Genomic DNA, 23,286 nt, shown 5'->3' on the forward strand with positions numbered 1-23,286 from the left:
GCCTTTATGTTATATATATAAAAAATATTGGAATTTTAAATTTATTAAAAAGGGTGATGATGGAGAGCAGCGACGACAACATTAGGGTTCCTTGAGAATATGGCGCACACTTAGCGAAGGAGCCTCCATATTTCACTGGAGCAAGAGGAATCAAATGGAAAGGACACCCACGTTCAAGGAGAAGGTGTTAGGGGCGAGGGGTGAAGAAAAACGGAAGCCATATAATCTGATTAAGCAGGACATTATGCAGATGGACTTAATAGAAGGTAACAGGCTGTTTCCAGTGTTTAACTTTGAAGAAAATGAATATCAGAGATTATGTCAACCATGGGAGGAATGTTTGGTGGTAAAACTGCTCAGAAAAAACCTAGGGTATCAGGTGCTCTCCAGCAAGTTGAGGTCAATGTGGAAACCAGTGGGCGGCATTGATATAATTGATGTGCCCTATGGATATTTTCTGGTTAAGTTTGACGCTGCAACAAATAGAGAGAAGGTGAGGGCAGGAGCACAATGGCTAATTTTTTACCATTATTTATTTGTTAAGCCTTGGAGAAAGGAATTTGTTGCTGCCAATGAGAAGATAAACACAACAATGGTTTGGATTAGAATATCAGGGCTTGGTATGCAGTTCTATGATGAGAGCATATTGTTAACATTAGCTATTGTAGTTGGAAACCCGATTAAGGTTGATATGAACACTCTAGATATGCAACGTGGAAGGTTTGCTAGGATTTGTGTGGAAATTGACTTGGACAAACCGGTTGTGGGAAAGCTCTGTTTACGTGACACTTGGTATAATATAGAGTATGAAGGTCTTCACCTTTTGTGCTCGTGTTGTGGTTGTTATGGACACGTGGCTAGGAATTGTACTGCCCATGTACCTACAACAGACTCTGATCCACCTTTAGAGGTGACTCAACCTGTGATGGCAAGGGATGCAACACTACCAGAAGTTAGTTCTAATACTAATGGCAGCAACTTGATAGGTGATATTGGTGGCATTGCTAGCGTGCCTAATGGGAAGCTATCTATTGAGCCGCATGGAGATTGGTTAGTTATTAAAAAAAGGAGGGGGTCAAAGACTGGATTTAAAAAGGAGGAGAGTCTGAAGGGTTCCCAAATTGCTAACAAATATAATGTCCTGCTATGTGAGATCTCAGATAAGGACTGTTCTGAGTTCATATTTGCTCAGGGGGCCACCAACATGCATGTGGCACGAGAGAGTACCAATTTTGGGAAAAAAAGAAGTCGTAAGAAGGTTATGAAGTAGGGAGGGAACCAGAATAAAGGTACCAATGAGCCTAATTCTTCTCAAGTTGTAGTCTCCAATTACTTACAACATGTTAAGGTGAAAGGGAAGGAAGATATGAGGATGGTTGAAGGTCGGAAGGTGGCGGACGTGGACAAGGGAGCATGGAACAATGCTCACATCGTTGATATTGGTGCGCTTGGTACTAAGATGAGGGTTTAGAACATGTGTCATGTTGAGAACTCGGTCCTCATGGAGGTGGCTGTAACATCAAAGGATATTCTAATCCAGATGATGAAATTACTATGGTTACTCAAATGCAGGTTAGGAGCAATCCTAAGTTGCGTTGTTTGTTTATTTCTAAATTGATTTACATGGATAGAAAGAAGGATAAAATAATTGCTTAGAACATTAGAGGAGGCGTGGGTGCTAGAGGAAAGAGGAGAGTGAAGGACCTTGTGAAGACTTTCAGACCCATGATGTTTGCTCTTTTTGAGACACATTGACTTTTTGCAGTAGTTGTTTCCTTCTGGAGGACGCTTGGTTATCAGCTTTGCTGTGAAGTTGAGGTTGTTGGTCATAGTGGTGGTATATGGGTGCTTGTACCTATTCACAAAGATTTTGGGATTATAGTCATGGGTGTTCATGTTCAAGTGGTCACGGTTGCTATTAATTATACTGATTGGGCTTGGGTTTGCTCTACGATCTATGCGAGTCCAATCCCGAGTAGGCAGTAAGAATTATGGGAGAATCTTATTTTGGTTAGGGGTAGTATCAATGCTCCCTGGCTGGCCATTGGTGATTACAATGAAATCTGCAGCCCTACGGAGGTTTGGGGAGGTAATTTCTGTTCTAACCGAGCTATGAAGATGTTAGACATGATTGATGCACGTGGGTTTCTTGATTTGAGGGCAATAGAAACTGCTTTCACATGGGAGAGGAGAATTCATGGCAGGTATGTTTTGGCCAAGAGACTGGATAGAGGTTTGGGAGATGTTGAATGGAGACTTCGCTTCCGAGAAGCATATGTTGACCACCTCAACCGCATTTACTCAGATCATTCCCCTCTTCTAGTGAGATGTCATGTTGAACATGATGACAAAGGTAATAGACCCTTTCATTTTTAGGCTGCTTGGGCTACCCACTATGCTTTTGAACCCTTAGTTTGTGACACGTGGGGTAAGAACTCTCAATCTCTGGTGCTTAAACTAAAAAATATGCAGAAGGCTTCTGAGACTTTTAACAAGGATGTGTTTGGGAGCATTTTCAAAAGGAAGAAAAGACTGGAAAGAAGGTCGTGTGGAGTTCAATAGGATTTAGAGAGGTTTTCTACGGACTCAATGGTACGCCTAAAACGTGATCTTCAGAAAGAGTACGATTATATTCTTCACCAAGAGGAATTATTCTGGTACCAGAAATCTCGGGAGAACTAGGTTAAGTTTGGAGATAGAAATACAAAGTTCTTTCATACTCAGACCGTGGTATGGAGGAAGAGGAATAAGTTCCATGGGATGTTTCTCAACAATGGAGAATGTTGTACGGATTCGACAATTCTCATGGAAAAGGCCCATAATTTTTTCTCTAACCTGTTTTCAGTTGACGTGCAAGTGCAGAGAAATTATATTATGGATAATAGAACTCCCTCCTTTCCTGCTTCGGAGAGGGAGAAGTTATGTCTCCCGGTTTCTTTGGAGGAAGTGAGAAGGGCGGTCAAGGGAATGCACTCTTTCAAAGCTCCAGGTCCAGATGGGTTCCAAAATTTCTTTTTCAAGCAGTATTGGCATGTCATTGGTAAAGATCTGCATGACATGATTGCGAAAGCCTTTGTTGATGGGTAGGCAGACTCAATTCTTTTGGAAACTCTTTTAGTCTTAATTCCTAAGGTGGACAGTTCCGTCCATTTCAAGGAGTGAAGACCTATTAGTCTTTGCAATGTGGCTTACAAGATTCAGACCGTTACTCAATGATCTAGTTGGACCACTTCAGGGAAGCTTCATCCCAGGTCGTGTTACTGAAGAGAATATTATTCTGACGTAGGAGGTCATGCATACGATTCATACGTATAAGAGGAGAGATGGATTAGTGGCTGTTAAAATTGACCTGGAGAAAGCCTATGACAGAGTTAGTTGGGATTTTCTTCGAGCAACGTTACATGACTTTGGGTTTCCTCCTACAATTGTGGATTTAATCATGTGGAGTGTTCAGGCTTCAAATATTTCAATTCTTTGGAATGGATCTCAACTTCCTCTTTTCACTCCACAAAGGGGGCTCCGGCAGGGCGACCTGTTATCCCCGTATTTGTTTGTTCTTTGTATGGAGAGACTTGATATCCAAATTCAGAAGCTAGTCCGGGAGGAGAAATGGAAGCATGTTCATATCACAAAGGAAGGAATAGGTATCTCACATCTCTTCTTTGCTGATGATGTTTTACTTTTTTGTCAAGCTACCAAGGATCAAATGAGGTTGATTTCCAGCACTCTTCAAGACTTTTGCCAAACCTCTGGTTTGAAAGTGAATAAGGACAAATCTAGAATGGTATGTTCAAAGAATGTGGACAGGAGGAAGCAAGAAGAATTATCGGCTATTTCCGGGATTGAGAGAGCTACTAGCCTTGGTAAGTATTTGGGTCTTCCCTTGCTAAGGGAGAGTTACTAGGGCTAATTTTGCGCCTATCATCGATAAAATCAACTCTAGATTAGCTTCTTGGAAGAATAAACTTTTGAACAAGGCTGGGAAGCTTTGCCTTGCAAAGTTTGTTCTAGCTTCCCTTCCTATCTATGCAATGCAGGCCCTTTGGCTCCCTGAGTCTACTTGTGATCACATTGATAAAATGATTCGGAATTGAGTTTGGGCGAAAGGTGGTCAAAGTCGAAGATGGAACTTAGTGGCTTAGCAAGATATTTCTCGACCAAAGAACAAAGGGGGGCTTGGTCTTAGGAGTGCCCGATATAATAATGAGGCCCTTCTTAGGAAGCTAGTGCATGACATGCTTCATGAGAAAGAGAAGGTGTGGGTTAAAGTCCTATAACAGAAATACTTGGGAAATGAAACAATTCTTCGTGCTCAGTGTAGTCTTAGATGTTCGTACATTTCGAGGGGTACTTTCAAGGCTAAGGAGGCGATCATGGATGGTTATGGTACATTCTTGGGTGACGGGCAATCCTCTTTGTGGTATGATGATTGGTTGGGCACTGGTAAGTTGTGTACTAGAGTTCCTTATGTTCATATATTTGACACGAGAATGTGTGTGGTAGATCTTTGGGACAATGGACGGTGGGACTTTTCCAGACTATGCACTATGCTTTCTATGTCTGTCTAGGAGGAAATTCGCAAGGTTGTGGTTCTTATGTATTCGCAAGGGGAAGATAAAATTCTATGGAAAGGATGACCTGATGGTAACTATTATGTGGCCTATGCTTATGATTTGTTGGTTAAGGATGAGTCCTTAGCGTCAAGAAAGTGGCGTTTAATTTGGAAGGTTTGTGCTCCCTAGAAGGTGCGGTTCTTTCTTTAGTTGATTGGTCATGAAGTTCTTCCCACAAACCTGCGTAGACAGCACTGTCACTTGAGTATAACATCGGTTTGCTGCCGTTGTAATGCTTTAGTTGAGGACTTAGATCATTTATTTCGAATATGTCCTAGCTCGAATATTATATGGGAGCATTTTGCAAATCTTCTGCTAAATATTTCACATTCTACTCCCTTCCAGGTAAGGTTTCTTTGCTTACTCCAGCGAAAAAATAATATACTTGCCAAGGCTATCTTATGGTGGATATGGAAATGGCAGAACAATTTTGTTTTCGAGGACATACACTAGCACATCACTTATGTCCTCAGGCAGATTTTGGTGGCAGTTCAGGAGTTTACTCAGTGGGGTCGCCTTAAAACTAGCACTCTAGTGTGGTCAAGCCCTAATATTGGGAGGGTGAAGTTGAACACGGATGGTAGTTAGCTTCACAGGGAAAGGAAAATGGGTTGGGGAGGTGTTCTCCGGGATCATGATGGTAGATGGATCTCTGGTATTTCTGGTAGTGGTAATGATGGTTGTCCTCTTTTGGCGGAGTTGCTAGCTATTCAACATGGACTTCAACATGCTTGGCAGTTGGGGTATCGAAGAATTGACTGTGAAACTGATTATTTGGAGGTAGTGGAGTTGATAAATGGTGACTTGAATGTGTGTAATCATTGGTACATAGACATTATTCTCTCTATTAGGGGGATGTGGCTTTGGCATTGGGATCTTTCTTTGACTCATATCTCTAGAGATAGTAACATGGTGGCTGATGCTCTTGCTCGGGAAGCTTCGGAAGGAGGAGTTATTCATCGTATTTGGAGATTTCCCCACTCCAGTGTGATTCATATCTTGTGCTTAGATCTTCTTGTCTAGTTGTTGCTTATTTCCTTTGTAACAAAAAAAAACTAGTAGCCTTTAAGCATATGTGTACATGGGTGATGTGAACCTCTTGGTTAAAAGGCTCTTGAACGATCTATATTGGTTGGTGCTTGGCCCAAGCTCACGGTGGAGTAGAGCTTTTGAGAGTAAGCAGCGGAAATATGAAATTGGATAAAATAAGATGGAGTAGATTTGAGGTGAAGGCGCCACAACATTTGAGGTATTGATAAGTCAAAGTGATGCTCGCACAAGAACTTGGTTCGTGATAAGAACTTCTAATCTTGGTTCAGCCAAGAAGGTTTGGAGAATACTCTCACAAGGATATAATCCTTTTTTATTCACAAAGAATTCAACTTAACTTAACTTGTTTATTCCATTGCAAAAGACTTACATTTATAGGCAAGCCACTAGGCTCCCATGGTTTGCTACTAAGACTAATGCATGGTAATCTTAACATTGGATTCCATAAACCAAATGAATCTACCCCTCAACTAGACTACATTCGGATGGTAAAGATATGAGCACATGTGTTTTGTGTGCTTTATTACAATTGAAAGACAAACTTAATGACTTAGGCCTAGGATGCCTTGATTGCCACGGTTGGGTAATGATGAGCATGAGATTCCATTCTTCCTTAAGTGCACGACTCACAATTAAGTCATAGGATGAATGAGACTTGATGACTCGTTAATGCCCACGGCTAAGCTTTGATGAGCTCCATTGGATTCTTCTAATTCGGCACATGGAAATTGTTGTAGTTAAGCCTTCTTAATGATCCTCGGGTACACTTGATCTTGGCATAGAATTCCTTTGCTAAGGTATGAAATTCCATCAGCTAAGTGTTGATTAAAGATGCACTAAATAGCTTAGAATGTCGTTGGTGCAAGTTGGTAGGCTGCCAACGGCTAGAACATGAGCATAATGCACCATTAAGGTCTCCAACGGCCACATGCTAATTACACACGAGCATCTTTGCTCCAACAACTCTGAAATTAACTTAGGATCCCTCTGGAGGAAATGTGCTCAAGTGAATTTAGCTCCAACGGTCCAAACAAGGTGTTTAAGCCCCATAAATGCTCCATTAAGCTCTTCCACGGTCATATTTTGATTCCCTTCGAGCAATCCTCCTCCAACGGCTACAATAGTCTTTATTTACCTTCCAAATAATATTAGACTAACTTATAATGACTTTGGATCACGAAAAATATAAGTTGGTCCAAGCATTAAAGTGTCGGTTACACTTTTAGGTTTGACTTAGTCATCCACGAGCCATTTTTCATTCTGGTCAATTTTTTATGGGCAGATTTATGATTAAAACATTTAAAATAAATTAACCAAGTGTTGGATAAAAATTAGCCCACACATTTATTATAAAAATTAAAATTGCTCAATGTTAAGTAAATTGGCTAGGCTTGACTCGGTCAGGCTACGCTTAGTGCCTGATGCCGCACAGTAGGCGCATGTGCCTCGGTCAGATTTCCTGGCCAGGCCAGTTTGGCCCTGCGCTTGGTGCAACACTGGGTGCACTAGAGACCTCAACTCGGTCAGAGTTGTCTCGATCAGGTTTCATGCCTGATGCGTCTAGCTCCATGTCATGGCCAATTTTGGCGCCTGAGTCAGACCCGTGGCCTGTCTCGTGCGCATGGCCTAGTCCATCATTGGCTCAGTCAGAACCATGGACCAAGATGCTAGTGAGCATCTTTAGACCCCTTGGGCTATCTTTGGCTCACCATCATGGATCAATATTATGAATTGTCCAAGGGCATTTTGAGCCCTTTTTGCCCTAGCCCTAGTCATAGGACCACTTATGCCTTCAAGGCCATCAATTTCAGGGTTAGGCTCTTTGGGGTTCACATCAATGAGGCTCGCACACACACCAGTCAGGATGGAAACATGGTTTTAGTTATATTGAAATACTATAACACAATGTACCCAAGAAAAATAGTATAACACAGTTAAATTTAAAGGTATGTTATGTTTAATAGGTATTTCAAATTACATAAAGTATAACTTGTTAAGTTAGATATGCTTTCAAAAAGCTTTAGTCAAGCCTACAACAACAATCAAACTATAATATCATTAGATATATGAAGCACAAATTCATTATGTTAAGTTTAATGACTTAAAGTCCTAGACAAAAATGTCATAACATGGATATGTATTTGAGTATCTTAATTGAAGACATTAGAATGTTAAAGAGACTTCCAAAATGTGTGCCAGGATATTTTGCTTATTTCCATCCTTTGCGATAGGGATCACATTTCAAAATTTGTTTGTAATCATGCTTCAACACAAAAATCATGTTCTACCCATCTCTATTATGTGGTGGATTTGGAAATGACATAATAACCACTTCTTTGATGAGCATACTTGACCCCTTGACTTTGTTATTTGCCATATCACTACTATGGTAAGGGAGTTTAGCCAATGGGGGAGGTTATCCTATAAGCCTACGACTTGGGTAAACCCTGAGTGTGGGAAGATCAGGGTTAATGTTAATGGATGTTGGATTCAGATTTTATCCTACATGGGTTGTGTTGGATCAGACTGCGATCAGGGAGCCTCCAACCATCGAGGAGTTCCATTGTTACTGAGGTATGAGAAGAGTGGAAAGCCACAAATGAGAAACCATGTCTTGAATCAAAACCTTGAGGCATTAGTTCTATGGGCCTTTTTCTACTTATAAACTCTTTCACTCTTCATCACATATCCAATGTGCAAACTTCACACTTGAATAAACCCAACGATTTCCCCCTCAAGTGTGGGTACCACACACTTTCCAGTGTGCTCCCCTCAAGTGTGGGTACCACACATATTGGATATATTGGGGTATGAGAAGAGTGGAGAGCCACAAATGAGACATCATGTCTTGAACCAAAACCTTAAGACATTAGTTCTATAGACTTTTTCTACTTATAAACTTTTTCACTCATCCTCGCATATCCAATGTGAGACTTCATATTTGAATAAACCGAACAGGTTGAGCAGGTGTTTTACATGATCATGATGGTCGTTGGATTTCTACAATTTCAGGTAATGCTCATAATGGGAGTCCTCTTCATGCGAAATTGACAATTGTGGAGGAGGCCATTAAGCATGCTTGGCAGCTAGGCTATAAGGACATACGATGTGAATCACATTGTTTGGAGTTGGTGAAGTTGTTGACTGATTATGTTGATTTAGAGGAGCATTGGTATCGTGATATAATCACAAGAATTAAGGATATGTGGCAATGGGGTTGTGTTATCACTCTATCTCACATCCCTATGGATCTTAATGTTGTTGCTGATATACTAACCAAGCAAGCTATCCAAGACAACATGTCAATGCAAATTTGGAAACTGCCACCCTCTTCTATGATAGAGGTTCTTTGTTAGCTTAGTTTGTTTCTTTCACATGTAACAAAAAAAAACCCTTTTAGTTGTTAAGGTTTGTCTAGTCATCAATTCACTTTCATTATGATTAACTATCAAAAAATTAAATATATGGTAACAAGTTATTAATTAATAATATGGGAAATTACTTTACACCAAACACATGCATCAATTTTAAGTCTAAAAATAGAGTTCACATTTTCACCATTTCCTAGGAAAGGGATAAGATGGAGTTATTGAATAATTTATTTGTATAGTAAATATTAAATTAACTAATTATGTTTAAACAATGATAATTATTAGATTAGACAAATGGAGAGCATCTCCTCACTCAAAGATGATACATTTCAGATCTTTTTTATAGAACTCTTTTGAAAATTTGATTTTCATATGTTTTACATAACCATTTATGGAATTTTTATTATAATAATATTTTTATTTCTATAAAAGAAAGAAAAAATATTAAGTAAAAAGAGAAAATGGATGAGTTAGGTGATTAAGTATGATTGGAAAATCTGATTTTGGCAAATTTAATATCAATACCAACTTTCTTACTCATGTAAAACTATTCTACTTATGAAAAACGATATAGAATAGTATTTACTAGAATAGTAAATATTTGTATTAAAATTATATAAATTTTTACCACATAATTATTTAGCTTTTTTGTCAAAGCTCCTAATTATTTTGATTGGGCGCATTTGGTATATATTGTCTTTCTTATTTGAGTTATTAAGTTTTTTTATAAATTAAGCTTGTCTGGGTAACAATCTCAATTTATAAAAACTTCCAAGAAATTCACTTCAAAAAAATATTGATGTGATTTTTTTTCAATTCATAATGTCATAAATGATTATTATTGATAAATATAAAAACAATGTATATTGTTGTACCCAACCCTCTAAATTTTTTTTAGATACTATTAAGGATATTCCTTTAACTTATGAATAAGAAACTATCTTTTGAGGTGCATGATTGTCTACTTCAATAAATGTTGTTCTATCAAATTGAACGATAACTTTTGATTATCTTAGGATCTACTAGCATCGTACACTACTGGACAAACATATTATTTGAAAATTATTTGATACTAAATACTATACTATATATAAAGAGAAAATATATAATTATATGAAATAACCACTAATATCTTAACCACCCATCACCTTAATTTGACAATTAAAATAAAGACAAAGAAATATAATATAAAATTGGTTAAATAAAAATTACAATATAAATTACATTTAATATGGGCAAATATTTTGATTCACCAAAATAAAATATATAAAACTTAAATATTTCATACCAGAAAGTAAAAATGTGGGTTAACATACACGAAATGTTTCTCGCCATACTAGTATTCCTATTTTGCTCTTAACATTTTTTATTTCTACAAAAAATTTGGACATTATAATAAATACAAAAAATTATAATATAAAGTATAATCAATAATAAAACATTATAATTCTCTAAAATAAAATATATAAAAATTGAATATTTAATATAGTAAAATAAGAATGTGGATCCGCATATACAAATTGTCCGTCAACGCTAGTAATAATAAAAGTAAAATAATAATGTTACCCAATAGCACAGGGAATCCAACTTTATGTACTTTCCCTGCAGGCAGAAGCAGAACCCAGACTCAGCCATTCGCAATCCCATGTTCACCTTGTTGAGTTTATCAAATGTCAACAGGTGATTTTGTAGAAATTTATTACGATAAATAGGATGAGAATAAAATATCTTCAGTTATTAAAATCATGATATGTGTAATATTTAATTATTTTCTACAAAAATATTTTAAAAACTAAACAAAATAGCATTCCTCTCATAATTTTACTCGCCAGAGGATATACGTTATCTTCTAGTATAAAAAAATATTTTATTCTCGAGGATGATTTGGTGAAACTCAAATATGAATCAATTGAAATATTTATTATAAGGGAGGGATCTATTTACTCCAATAGTAAGTTTTCTAAATTTACTCCTTATCCTAGCCATCAATTCTAGGGAAATCGAATGGTTTGAACTATTGAGTAGATCTAAATCATTAGATGTCCATATAATTGATGGTTAGGATAGATAATAAGTTTAAAAAACTAACTCTTGGAGTAAGTGGATCCTCCTCTTTATTAAATAGACAAAAGTTATTACAAATGATAAGATAATAATAATCTAAGTAATAACTAATATGATAAGCTACAAATTAATTCAAATAGAATGAAATTAACTAAATCCTAAACAAGATCATGCTCTATCAATTCAAATATATCTAACACATCCATCAAGGTAAAGCTTGAAGCTTGTTACAAAAATTCATTTCAAAATGATAACAATCAAACTAATTATATGATTTCAAAGAATCATTAGAAATGTATTGTAATTGTGAAATATTTTGGTACAACCACTATGGAATGGTCATTACTAATGAGAAAATAATTTAATGGTGATAAAATAAATCATAGGGAGAAAGTGAACAACCAAAATGATTACTAATAGAAGAAAAAACCACATGAATGTTGCTAATAATATACCACTCGTATAGTTATCATTTAAATACTGACCCAATCGATACTTGATGTTGAATTAACTTTAAGTTTAAGATTAAATTTTCATAAAACTGATCTAACTAATATTTAAGGTCGGGGAAGAGACCCAGACCAATCCATCCCATGCCTTAGATAATAGCACGGGCTTGTAAGTTCGAAATCGGAAGTAGCTGACTAAGGTAGCTGCAAAAAAACCCAAAGTGCCCAGCTTGTACAAGCTTTTCCTCTTTTTCACACTTTCACATGCGCTGTTTCTGCGCAAACAGCGCGTGTTTCCCCATATTCACTCCTTTCTACAACGTGAACGACTAGTACAAGTTTCTCTCTCTTAAAATCAACGCAATACAAAAAACTTCTGTTTCGATTCATTCAAATCATATTCAATGAGAAACCCTTAGATTCATTCTTTCTCCTCATTCTCACCAAGGTAACCATTTTCTATCAGATTCTCTTTCACTCTCTCTCCTTTCTCGTAAATTACTCTTATTTTTAGCGTTTTTAGTTTTTATGGTTATTTTCTCTTTCCTGAGATTCGTTCTCGTTTTTTCGTTGCTTCTTGTGTTCCACACTTTGTTTTGTGTTATCAATTATGCTTCGTAATTTTTTCGGAAAATACTACATTTTTTCTTTCTGTATATATATTGGAATTGTTTCTATTTTTTTGGAAAAAAAGTAATGGAACAAAAGCGCGCTTTGATTTCACCTCTTGTTAATGCTTATGCAGAACAATGCATATAGGAAGAACCGTTAAATCGTAATGTGTGTGACTTTTTCATGCTCCTACTCTTCTTTTCACTATTCAGTGTGTCACTTATATCCCTGCATTACGATTTTTGTTGAGGTTTTAGTGGGAAAAATAACATTGCTTTTTGCATGCTATTATAATAATAATAATGATTGGGATTTCGGAATGTAGTGGGGAGGTTTGTTTTTTGTTTTCTTGCATGAAGCATTGTAGGTTGTAATTAAATGGGGAAAGAAAAATTGGAAGTGGTGGAGTCTGATTTAATGTTCAACTTTATTTTTATTCCTTAATCTATGTTTATTTCGCATTGGAGTCATTTAATTTCAGTTTCCTATGCTGCATTGTCGATTAATTCCATTTACTGTTGATTTGGTATGTTTGGCTCATTAGCCACTTTCTGGTATTATTTTTTTTGTACTCCAAGGTATCTCCTCACCTTCTGGATAAGAAACTAATCCCTCTCAACAAGTGTTCTCCCACAAATCAAACCCTTGACCTTTTGGTCATCCCGGGATCTAGTGAGGCTTACACCACTAGACCAACGTCTTGTTGGTCTAGTAGTATTTGATTATACACATGGTAATTTTCCCAATTATATGTCACCACTTGTTCTTGAAGTATGGGTAGTATAGAAGTGGAATATCAAAAGCAAAATTTTCTAGTTGATATTGCTAGCACTTGTTGGTTCTGGATCTTTGAACTGTTATAATTTTTGCTTAAGAAAGTTAGTAGTATGTTAAAACTTTGATTAAGATCTCTCGGGATTTTTTTTGAAAATTTCTGTGGCATAATGCCATAACTGAGAATTTACCTATGAAATTTGCAATTTCGATTTATCCGGGAATTGAGTAAAGTATTAATTCGTACATGCCACTGCTTTGATCTTCCCACTAATACAAATAAACACCCTTTAATGCTCTCTTTCTCTCTGTTTGTCAGACAAGGGCCATGCAACTGTAGCGTTTATTGATTACTAATGGATTTAGAAGAGAAATTACTTGCTAAAGGTATGGTTCTGAGCTTCTTGTTGATGCTACTTCTCAAAAGTTCGAATCACAACAATATCTTTTCAATTCGTGTAGTTGATGTAATGTTGACTGTAAGCTAGTTTGGTTTTAAGATTGTGCATATTTTCATATGTTAACCTATTGAAACAGTAAGGTATGTTATAGAATACATCTGAAATTGGACTTTGGGAAAAATGAATAGGTGATTTTAAATAAGTAAGGTATTTGATGGTTCATTTATGCGACCAGTGTTTTTCCACTGAAAAAAATGTTTTTATATGTTTCAGTTTTAACCATGTGATTTTTTTTGTTGCTTCATTCCTGATAAACATTGTTTGTTATGGTATTGAACGTGACTACTTTTGGTCCTTATGTCATTATGCATTATACTTTATCGCCTCATTACATCCTTGGAACACTGGCTGCTTGATCAACAATCTAGAAACTCAAGTGTTTTAATAAGTTGGTCTTGTCTCTGCCCTATACCCTATGTCCCTATTAATCTATCATTTACATGACTTTTTTTGGTAAGTTCAGTTACATGGCATCCGTTTGACCCATGTGATGAATATATCATTATTATGTGCTAAAATGGAGTATTGCAATGCCATGATAGTTCCTATTATTATTCTTGAGATCAAATTTTTTATACATCTATTTGCTGAGTCAAGGATCAACTTATGTAAGGATAATCTTGTGAGGTTTAGATAAGTTGGAATTCATGCAGTTACTAAGTAGTATTGTTCTACTTTCTCCTGAGTCTGGTACAGCTTTGGAATGTAACTGTGAATGGTTTGAGCCAGTAATATCAATAGTCATCCTTTTTATTATTGTTATTATTATTGTTGTTTTCAACAATATCTTTTCAATTCGTGTAGTTGATGTAATGTTGACTGTAAGCTAGTTTGGTTTTAAGATTGTGCATATTTTCATATGTTAACCTATTGAAACAGTAAGGTATGTTATAGAATACATCTGAAATTGGACTTTGGGAAAAATGAATAGGTGATTTTAAAAAAGTAAGGTATTCGATGGTTCATTTATGTGACCAGTGTTTTTCCACTGAAAAAATGTTTTCATATGTTATAAAAAGTAATTTTGCTAGCGAAATTGTCTTACTTGGTTGCCAAACCTAAATTATAAATTCTGGATCTGAAAAGTTTGTCTGAAAGTAATTTTAATATTTCTCCTCCAATTACCGAAAATTAGTTGTAGGTGAAAAATCCCAAATAGACTCATTCTTCCAAAAGTAGTTATTTCAAAACTAATCCTCAACTACCAAACATGTGCTTAGCGATGTCCAAGTTAGGATATGAGGGTTAGCTGAACCAAAGTAGTCAAAGATGAAAAGTGGCCTTGAGGTGGTAGGGAGTTTTAAGCCTCAATGCCTTGAGGCTAAAAGGGCCCAAAAAGCATACCTTAGTATAGAAAGTCATTAACATTAGAAAGAGAAAAACTTAAATATTTCACCATTTTTCAGTGATTTTCATCATAAATTAACTACTCAAGCATAATATTCATAATAAGACAAGATTATAAGGTTCAATTTTGAAAACCCTAAGCTAGTTGTTGCCTAGGGTCCTAAAAGCTAGCAACTGGTTATTCTTCCTGTCTTCTGACTCTGTACTCCATTAGCATCATCGTTGGCAATTTAGATGACCGGTTTTAAGATATTTTTGTTATCCTTATCAATAAGGCACTCCTAAATTGGTACAGCGTTTTGATCCCACATCACCTCAATGCCTTAGGCACACCTTTTGGTTCCTTTGACTACAGTTGAACTGCCATTATAAGTTGTTGAGCATGTCATACTATACTGTGATTGTGTATGATCAGGTTGCAGTTTTAAAGAGAGGTACATCATCCCACTCCCACTGGCTAATAATATGATTGCTTTGATTGAGTGGGCATGTCCTGCATCTTGGACTGATGGAATTAGGTTATTGGATTCAAATGTGTTCGATAGATGATATATTTAGTTGTAAATTTTCATTTACTTAATAATAAAAGAAATACTATTATATGAGAAGAGAGAAATATACAAGAACAGGATAAGACATCCTCACAGAAAAGAAAAGGAAACAACTAAAGCAACGTCACAGAGCCATGCAATAAAGCATCTTAAACCTCTCTGCAAGCTGCATGATTACCAAAGAAACACAACTAATAACCTGTGTGCTGAGCACCAAAAGGATGGGGTAAAAGAGTAACCAAATCCCAAAAGAAGTCCAGAGACATGATTGAAAATCTGATGTTCCTTTCCAACTGTATACAACAGAGAGCAGCAAAAATCGAGCATTGCCAGTTGTGACAGAATTTGGGCATCTTTACATGAGCCAAAACCTCCAAATTTAGTAAAGAAAAAAGTATGCAAGTCCATAGGGCAGATCCAAGACTATTCAAAGATCCCAAACAACCCATTCCAAAGAAATATTGCCACTGAGCAATGTAAAAAGAGTCAGGCTTGCTTTTAGAGTCACAACCATGCATTATACAGAGGAGACAAATTAGTAGGCCTGTTGTGCTCATGGAGCATGTCGTTAGTGTTAATTCTATTAAGAACAACACCCAAGACAAAAAGCTTTAGCCTTTCAGGGGACTTTGGGTTCCCAAATAAGTGTATCCAAAAGAAAATTATTAGTATTATGAGAAACTATGAAGCACCGTTACTGATACGATAAATATTCGATATGTCGATACACATATTTACTTAGTGCCCACAAATAGGACTAGTATCGATCCCATTTAATCTATGATGAACATTATGCAAATGCATTTGTTTTACCTTTCCTATGTAATATACATGCTGACTTTTTTATCTCACTACAATTCCACTTGGTAGATTGAATATTATGTTTTTCTCTTGTATTTAACTAATTGTGAGTTATGCTTCCCTTTTTCTCCCCCTTAAGATGCTCTTGTATGGTACTTTGGGTGTCTGGGACGTATCATAATTTTTTAAGAGTATCGGCGAATATCCAGAAAGTGTCGGATTTATAATTTATTTATTTTTCAAATAAATAATTTCGATACTCTATGGATATGTATCTATGAAGTATCGGAGAGTATCAATATCAGATACAGATATGTTAAGGACATTGAAATATGGTGCTTTAGAGATGAGAAGTAGTCAAGAATTGAAAAAATGATTTACATGCGAACACTCACTCCTTATGGATAAAGGATCGTACCATAAGTCAAAAATAGGAATGAGATGAATATAGTAAATTAGAACCAAAAGAGACTCTTTCTCATTAGTCTCCATCATGCGAAGTTATGAAAAATGGATTCCAAGAGGAGTTATCTTTAGAGTAGAAAGTGTGGAGCTGACGAACAGGGGCATTATGAAAAGAGGATATACAAAAAGTTCTTGGTAAGGTATTGCATAGAGGTATTGAGTTGAATTTGCATATAGACTATAGCTCATACAGTTTTCCACTTACATGACCAGGTTGTATATATTTTTAATACATTAAATAACTTTTTAAATGGCAAATGTACTCAGAAAATATACACTGGATCCTCTTAAATTTTACATACTAATTAATGTGACTGATTTGTAATTTATTCATACAATTAATATTAGCATACAATATACTCTTCAAGCATGAGAAAATATCAACGTTTAATTAGTTCTTTTTCGGAGCAATTTTTCTAAAATATGCATGATTGTGAAATGTCAAAGTGACGCTTATCATGGTAGGATTGCTCAATGATTGTGTTCTATATATGAATGGTGTACACGTATGAAGTTTTACACTTCGTCAATTAAGTTATATTATATATATAGTAAATTAAAATAGACCTTTGGCACGTGCTTCAATTCCTTCTGAGACCTCAGTCTTATAAAGGATTGTTCTCAACCTAGGAGCCCCACATTGTCGGACTTGAGATACTTCTCTAGTGTGAAATCTTTTTAGATATCTCCATTTTCTTTTCATGGTAGGGAAGATCTGATGTTTATGAGGTTCTGGCTTACAATCTAATTTTTCCTGTAACCCTTCCTTGATATAGTTTCTGAGGTATTTGAATTGTTTCATATTCTCTATTGTGCACATGCTTTTGCTGCCTTGCTGATTTCCGATGTTAATGTTCTTCATACTTTCGGTGAGAAAATATGATCTATTATTATTTTGATTTTGTTGTGAAGATCATTTTATAAATATAGCCGATTCAGGATGGATCTAGACTTTTATCCCTCTTATTCTATCATAGATTATAATTTGGCTTTTTGTTTAAGATCTGTGCAATCCGACTGGAGGAAACTCGACTCCAGGGCTTGTCCTTGGCAGATATTAATCTAGAAGAACTGCCGTAACTTTTTTATAGGCGAAGTTTTTGATGGGGAGGGGGGGAGGAGGAGGAAATTGTGCAGATGTCGGTGCCTTAACCTAGGTGCTCGCACTTTATGCCCCATAGCTCTACCAATCGAGCTACCTCTTGGGGACATAAGAACTGATTTGCCATAACTGATTTATATTCGTGTTGTTCTGGCTGGTTTGCTATTAGCATCTGCTAATGATATCATCGTTGATGTTTGGATCTTGAAAGCTTTTAAATGTTTATTGATTTAAAGTTGTTGCTATTGATGCAAAGTGGATTGATTTAACGTTATTGCTATTAGCATCTGTTGATGATTTCATCGTTGATGTTTGGATCTTGAAATCTTCTAAATTTTAAGGTGGATTGACTTAACGTTGTTGCTATAAACGGAATGATGTTATAAAACAAATGATTATCATTTAAGAGGTTAACTATTATATGTTATTTCTTGATTTACAATACAGTGTGTCAAATTACAACAATATTCGGATAACATGTGTAACAACAACAACCAAGCATTTATTCCACTAGGTGGGGTCGGCAATGTTTTCAAATTTTCTTTAAGTTTGCGCATGAATTATTTGCCCTGAAAATGCGTAATAGGAATAATATCACACTTCAAAAGTCAAATACATTAACTCAAATATTAGAGTAAGAAAGGGTCTGGATGTGTCAAAAGTAGCAACACAATAATATATGTCATTGGTGTGCATGTGTATGTAGGCTATGATTTTATTTTTGAAGGGAAGTCATTTAAGCTCTGGTGTGCCTGATCTGAAGGGTTACCTTGGCATGCATGATAGAGTAAATTTTAGAAAGCAAAAGCTCCATCAACAGATGACTGTGTACAGATTACCCTTTTGTTCATATTTCGTTGGTGAACCTGAACTCAGTCGGTCATTTACTGCATGCATTTTTTACTGCTCCTAAGTAGTCTTCTAACTTTGCTATTTTTGTTCAGTTGTTTGTGGGTGAGTCTTAGTTGTATTGTTTATATTAGTTAATCTTATCTCTGTTTCTACCAGAGACTTACTTTAAGTTGGTTTTTATTTCTGTCCAGTTTCTAGCATGCAAAGCCTTTCTTCCAGTGAGCAGAGTACTCCAGAAAAGAATGGCCATTCAGATGATGCTTCAAAAAGTTCAGAACTCTCTCAGGAGTTCCTGAAGTCTGGTTCAAAGAAGGAACTTATTCGAACATGCTTCGGTAAGGACAAAAAGAAAGTTTCATCCAAAAGCAGGATGTCTGACTCGAAGTCTACTGGTAAGGTTATTAAGAAACAAGAATCCAAAAAAGTTTCCAGTCTCAGCCATCAGCCTCCTAGGAAGCAACACCGCAAGGGTGAAAACCCCACACGGCTGATATCTACTCCTGATTGGTCTTCTGATTTTGGACATTCAAACTCTTGGATCTGTAAAAATGTTGCTTGTAGGGCAGTTTTATCTATAGATGACACATTTTGTAGTAGATGCTCTTGCTGTATTTGTCACCTTTTTGATGATCGGCACAAAGACAACAAATGGAGAATATAAATAACATCTGTTATCACATTGTTGCTCAACACCTTTCTTTAGCCTGCTCATCTACTAAATATACATTATCCATTAACTACTATACATTTGATTGATAAACTTAATGTATTGATGCTCCTCTCTTGTAGAAGATTAAGAGGAATGCAAGAAATGAGAAGAAGACTTTGATATCCTAATCAATGTCTACAGGATCAATGCCTCCACACGCCGTAAAAACATTTGCATGTATGTAATCATCCACCACAAACCCTTCAGCTTCCATCCTGTACATGAGCTTCAAAGCCTCTTTATATTGGCCATTCATTACATAACCCAAGATCATAGCTTTCCAAGACACCAAATTCCTCTTCGGCATGTTGTCAAAAACTTGAAAAGCATCAGCAACATTTCCACATTTCACATACATGCTAATTAAAGAACTGTTCACAAATACATTAGACAAGGCAGGGGTCTTGCTTGCATTGGAATGAATTAACTTTCCTTGAGTAGGAGATTCTAAATTTGCACATGCTTTTAGAGCCGATGAGTACGTATAGGAATTAGGAAGCACACCTTCCTCCATCATTTCCTGCAAACATTCCAGAGCTTCAGATTTAAGTCCAAGCTTAGCGCACCCAGAGATAATGGCAGTCCACGAGACAACATCCCTAAAAGGCATATGTTGGAGCACCTTGATAGCATGTGAGTATTCTTTACATTTGCAGTAGAACCATACCAAAGTGCTTCCTATGTGCAAATTAGTATGGTTAATACTCTTGATTACTTGTGCATGAACTTCTCTTCCAAATAGCAAAGCCTTGATTGAGCCACAAGCCATCATGACACTTACAATGGTCAATTTATTAACATGCACTTTTCGTCTCATCATTAATCGAAAGACGCTTATGGCCTCTTCACCTAACCCATTTCGAGCATATCCTGATATGATGGATGTCCATGTGGCTGTGTTTCTAATCCTCATTCTATCAAACACTTTCTTAGAATTCACAGTCTCACCACATTTTGCATACATACCAAGTAGAGATGTTCCTATAAAAACATCAATCTTACAGATTTTCTTTACTAGGGCACCATGTAGCTGTGTCCCAAATTTCAATGCTTTATTTTCTCCACAGGCCTTCAGTGCACTACATATAGTATACTCATTAGGAAGGAACCCATCACCAAGCATTTGTGACAACATCAACAAGGCTTCATGTCCAAGACCATGCTGGGAACAAGCAGTAATCATAGTTGTCCAACATACCAAATCTCGCTCTGCCATACAATCAAATGTTTGAAACGCACTTGATATCTCCCCACATTTGGCATAAAAATGAATAACTGTATTGTCAACAATTAAATTCCTCCAATTGCTTTTCAATACACGAGCATGAATTTGTTTCCCCAGTTTTAAGTCCATTCTTTTAGGACACAAATTCATGAAACAGACAAACATGGTACTGTTTTCTTGGACACCATGTTTAGTGGAATCTTGAAATAACATAAAAGCTTCATCAACCAAGTTAAAATTTAAATACCCATCAATCATAGCAGTCCATGTAACTGTATTCCTTCTGGACATACCATCAAACACTCTACGAGCCTGAGCTAACTTACCCAATCTCAAATAACTACATATCAAATTATTATCAACATAAATAATTGAATCTCTAAACCTTTTCAAGACAACTGCATGTATCATTCCAATTTCTTTCACATTATAACATGACCGCAACAAACGAGCTACTGAATCTGGATTGAAGCATTGACTTCTCCCATCCAAATTGTCTATATTCCTGCAGACTGCATCCAAGTCAGAACTGATAATATGTGGAGAGTTCAACTCTGCAGTTTTTAGTGCTCCAGTGCTTTCAGCTGCCGCATCATAGGATTTTACAGCAGTGAAGCATGCGTCCCGAAGCTTTACCAAATCTTGTTACAAACATAATAATAAGTCAAATACCAGATTAATTGAAGGAAGTTTGAACTACTCATTTAAATGACTCATTTCTAAGCACGTGGCAAGTGCTACATGATCTCTATAGTGGATGGACAAAAATTTCATAGGGATTACAATCACAATTCAGCTTAAGCTTACCCAAATAAATTATTGATTATCTCTAAGTATGTGGGTGAGCAATTTCGATTCAATTATAAAAGATACCACCATCTAAGTGTAGTTCTAGCAAAAAAGTATTATAAGTTCTGAACTGAATTGCCTCTACGGACTTAAAAAGAACTATCATCTATAGGTGATCAAATATCTAAAAGCTAAATCCATTGTTATAAGAAATATCAATTTAAATTACATAAATTATCCCATGCATTTAGTCTTACCATTTTGCACTTTTGGATCGTCGAAAGATTCAGCTACTGTATGAAGATGCACCAAGAATTCTTTTGTGAAATCTTTATGGCACCTCGAGACAACTTCACTAATATCTGATGGTGTCCCCTTTATCATTTTCATGAGTTCACTGTATCTCTGTACATCTTCATCTATCTGCAGAAGATGAGTAAAATTGGGTATTGTAGCAATCATAAACAACAAAATAGAGGAACAACATAATCTCCTAATACACAAATTTCCCTACATTAACCAAGTTCTTATTTTGATTTCTGGCATAAAACATCTTTCCCCTGTTATTAATTGAACTGTGAAATACAGTAACAATTATTTTGAATTCAAGAGAAACAAATTAAAGATATTAAGAGATTCCTTTGATTAGAACCGCACCTGATTGTTTTTCATTAGTAACTATTTGTAATATCATAATGAAACAAAGTGATGTGCATAAATGTCAATAACAAATGACAAACCTCTTTAAGCTTCATTCCAAGCCAGAGCAGTTTGTTCTTCATCATTGGATCTTTTTCATTATCTGCTCTATCCTGACAGTGTTTAAAAAAATGGTGTCTGATATTGTTCCATTTCTTGTTCAACACTAACACCCTTCTCCAATCAATCAAGGCAGATTTGTCCAGTACAAAAGCTTCAATTAACTTGTCGCAATCACTAATCAATTGGTAGTCATCCAAGAACCATGTATCATTATCATCGTCGTTGTTTTTCTCATCACTTCCATTGCAACCAGGTGTGCTACTACATGACAACCCTTTACTGAAACAATTCGGCACTGCATTCGTGTCAAAGGCAAGAAACAAGTTATAATTAAGTATGTATATGTTACTAATCCTCTGGTAGCATATATTTAACTCATTCATTTTAAAATTAAGGTTATTATAGGATCAAGAAATTCAGTAAATAGTCTCAATTATATATAAATAAATAGTAAATACCTAAATTCATCCCTAGGAAAAAATGCCCCTCAGAAATGGAAAAACTCACTTTGGTCCCTAAGAGTTTGTTTGCGAGTTGAATTTTGGAGAGATGGAAGGTTTGACAGTCATAAAATACACTTCTGAGATGACCTTCCATTCTATTTCAATTCCCCTCTAAAATTCAATTCACAAACGAACCATAGGAATCTCAAATGCCATTGAAAATAGTACATATCTCCCAATATGCACTTATTTTTCCTAGAAAGAATTATTTGGACAGACATTTGAGATTCTTGATGACATAATTCTAGATTTTGTTTCTCAAGGATCAATAGGATATTTACAACTATATCGTTGCACATGACTGAATTCACACCATTCTAAATATTTAAAAGACAAAACTTATCCACTATTCTTTGGTGTTATTCTCCAATGAGATCAAGACACATGCCACAACTGCAGGCATGTTTTCATTGAACAAAAACACCACGAACATAATATCTTGAATTTTGTAAAAGTATCTAAATAACAAATATCTTGTTAGCACAATCCTAATTCCTAGTTTTACCTTACTAATCTATGCACTATCTTAATAATGTAATACTACAAACTGCAAAACAGATAGTTACGAAAAAAATAGTTACAGAGATGAAAAGTAATGAGTGACCTTTGGAAGTAGTAAAAGTGAAGAAAGAAGGTCGAAGTGAGTTTGAAATGAATAAAGAGAAGGGAGAAACAAAATCTGCGGCGTGTTTAACAGTATGAAACCTTGAGAGAAGTGAGGAAGATGGTTGGAAAATTGAAGCGTGCAACTCCATGTGTTGGGGTGGGGTTACTTTTGAAGAGGGA

The 23,286-nt window shown here is 36.0% G+C and overlaps 3 protein-coding genes across 4 annotated transcripts; 2 read left to right on the forward strand and 1 right to left on the reverse strand.

The window, feature by feature from the left end:
* Nucleotides 1–5,219: 5,219 nt before the first annotated feature.
* LOC109340441 lies at nt 5,220–5,636 on the forward strand. Its single transcript, XM_019578137.1, has one exon. The coding sequence runs from the start codon at nt 5,220–5,222 to the stop codon at nt 5,634–5,636; it is 417 nt and encodes a 138-aa protein (XP_019433682.1).
* A 6,267-nt stretch (nt 5,637–11,903) lies between these two features.
* Nucleotides 11,904–19,305, forward strand: LOC109340443 (VIN3-like protein 2). 2 transcript variants are annotated; one of them, XM_019578139.1, is made up of 3 exons: nt 11,904–11,995; nt 13,253–13,320; nt 18,704–19,305. In XM_019578139.1, the coding sequence occupies exons 2-3, from the start codon at nt 13,290–13,292 to the stop codon at nt 19,171–19,173; spliced, it is 501 nt and encodes a 166-aa protein (XP_019433684.1). In that variant the 5' UTR covers nt 11,904–11,995; nt 13,253–13,289; the 3' UTR covers nt 19,174–19,305. The 2 variants fall into 2 exon arrangements, with proteins under 2 accessions (XP_019433684.1, XP_019433685.1); XM_019578140.1 differs by lacking the exons at nt 11,904–11,995; nt 13,253–13,320 and adding an exon at nt 16,513–17,342.
* LOC109340442 (pentatricopeptide repeat-containing protein At4g18520-like) lies at nt 19,165–22,129 on the reverse strand. Its single transcript, XM_019578138.1, has 4 exons — nt 21,976–22,129; nt 21,493–21,658; nt 21,060–21,087; nt 19,165–21,023 (listed from the first exon to the last, which is right to left on the reverse strand). The coding sequence occupies exons 1-4, from the start codon at nt 22,018–22,020 to the stop codon at nt 19,346–19,348; spliced, it is 1,917 nt and encodes a 638-aa protein (XP_019433683.1). The 5' UTR covers nt 22,021–22,129; the 3' UTR covers nt 19,165–19,345.
* Between the last annotated feature and the right edge of the window lie 1,157 nt (nt 22,130–23,286).

This window comes from Lupinus angustifolius, unplaced genomic scaffold (genome assembly GCF_001865875.1).
Source record: "Lupinus angustifolius cultivar Tanjil unplaced genomic scaffold, LupAngTanjil_v1.0 Scaffold_172_19, whole genome shotgun sequence".
Lineage (NCBI taxonomy): Eukaryota > Viridiplantae > Streptophyta > Magnoliopsida > Fabales > Fabaceae > Lupinus > Lupinus angustifolius.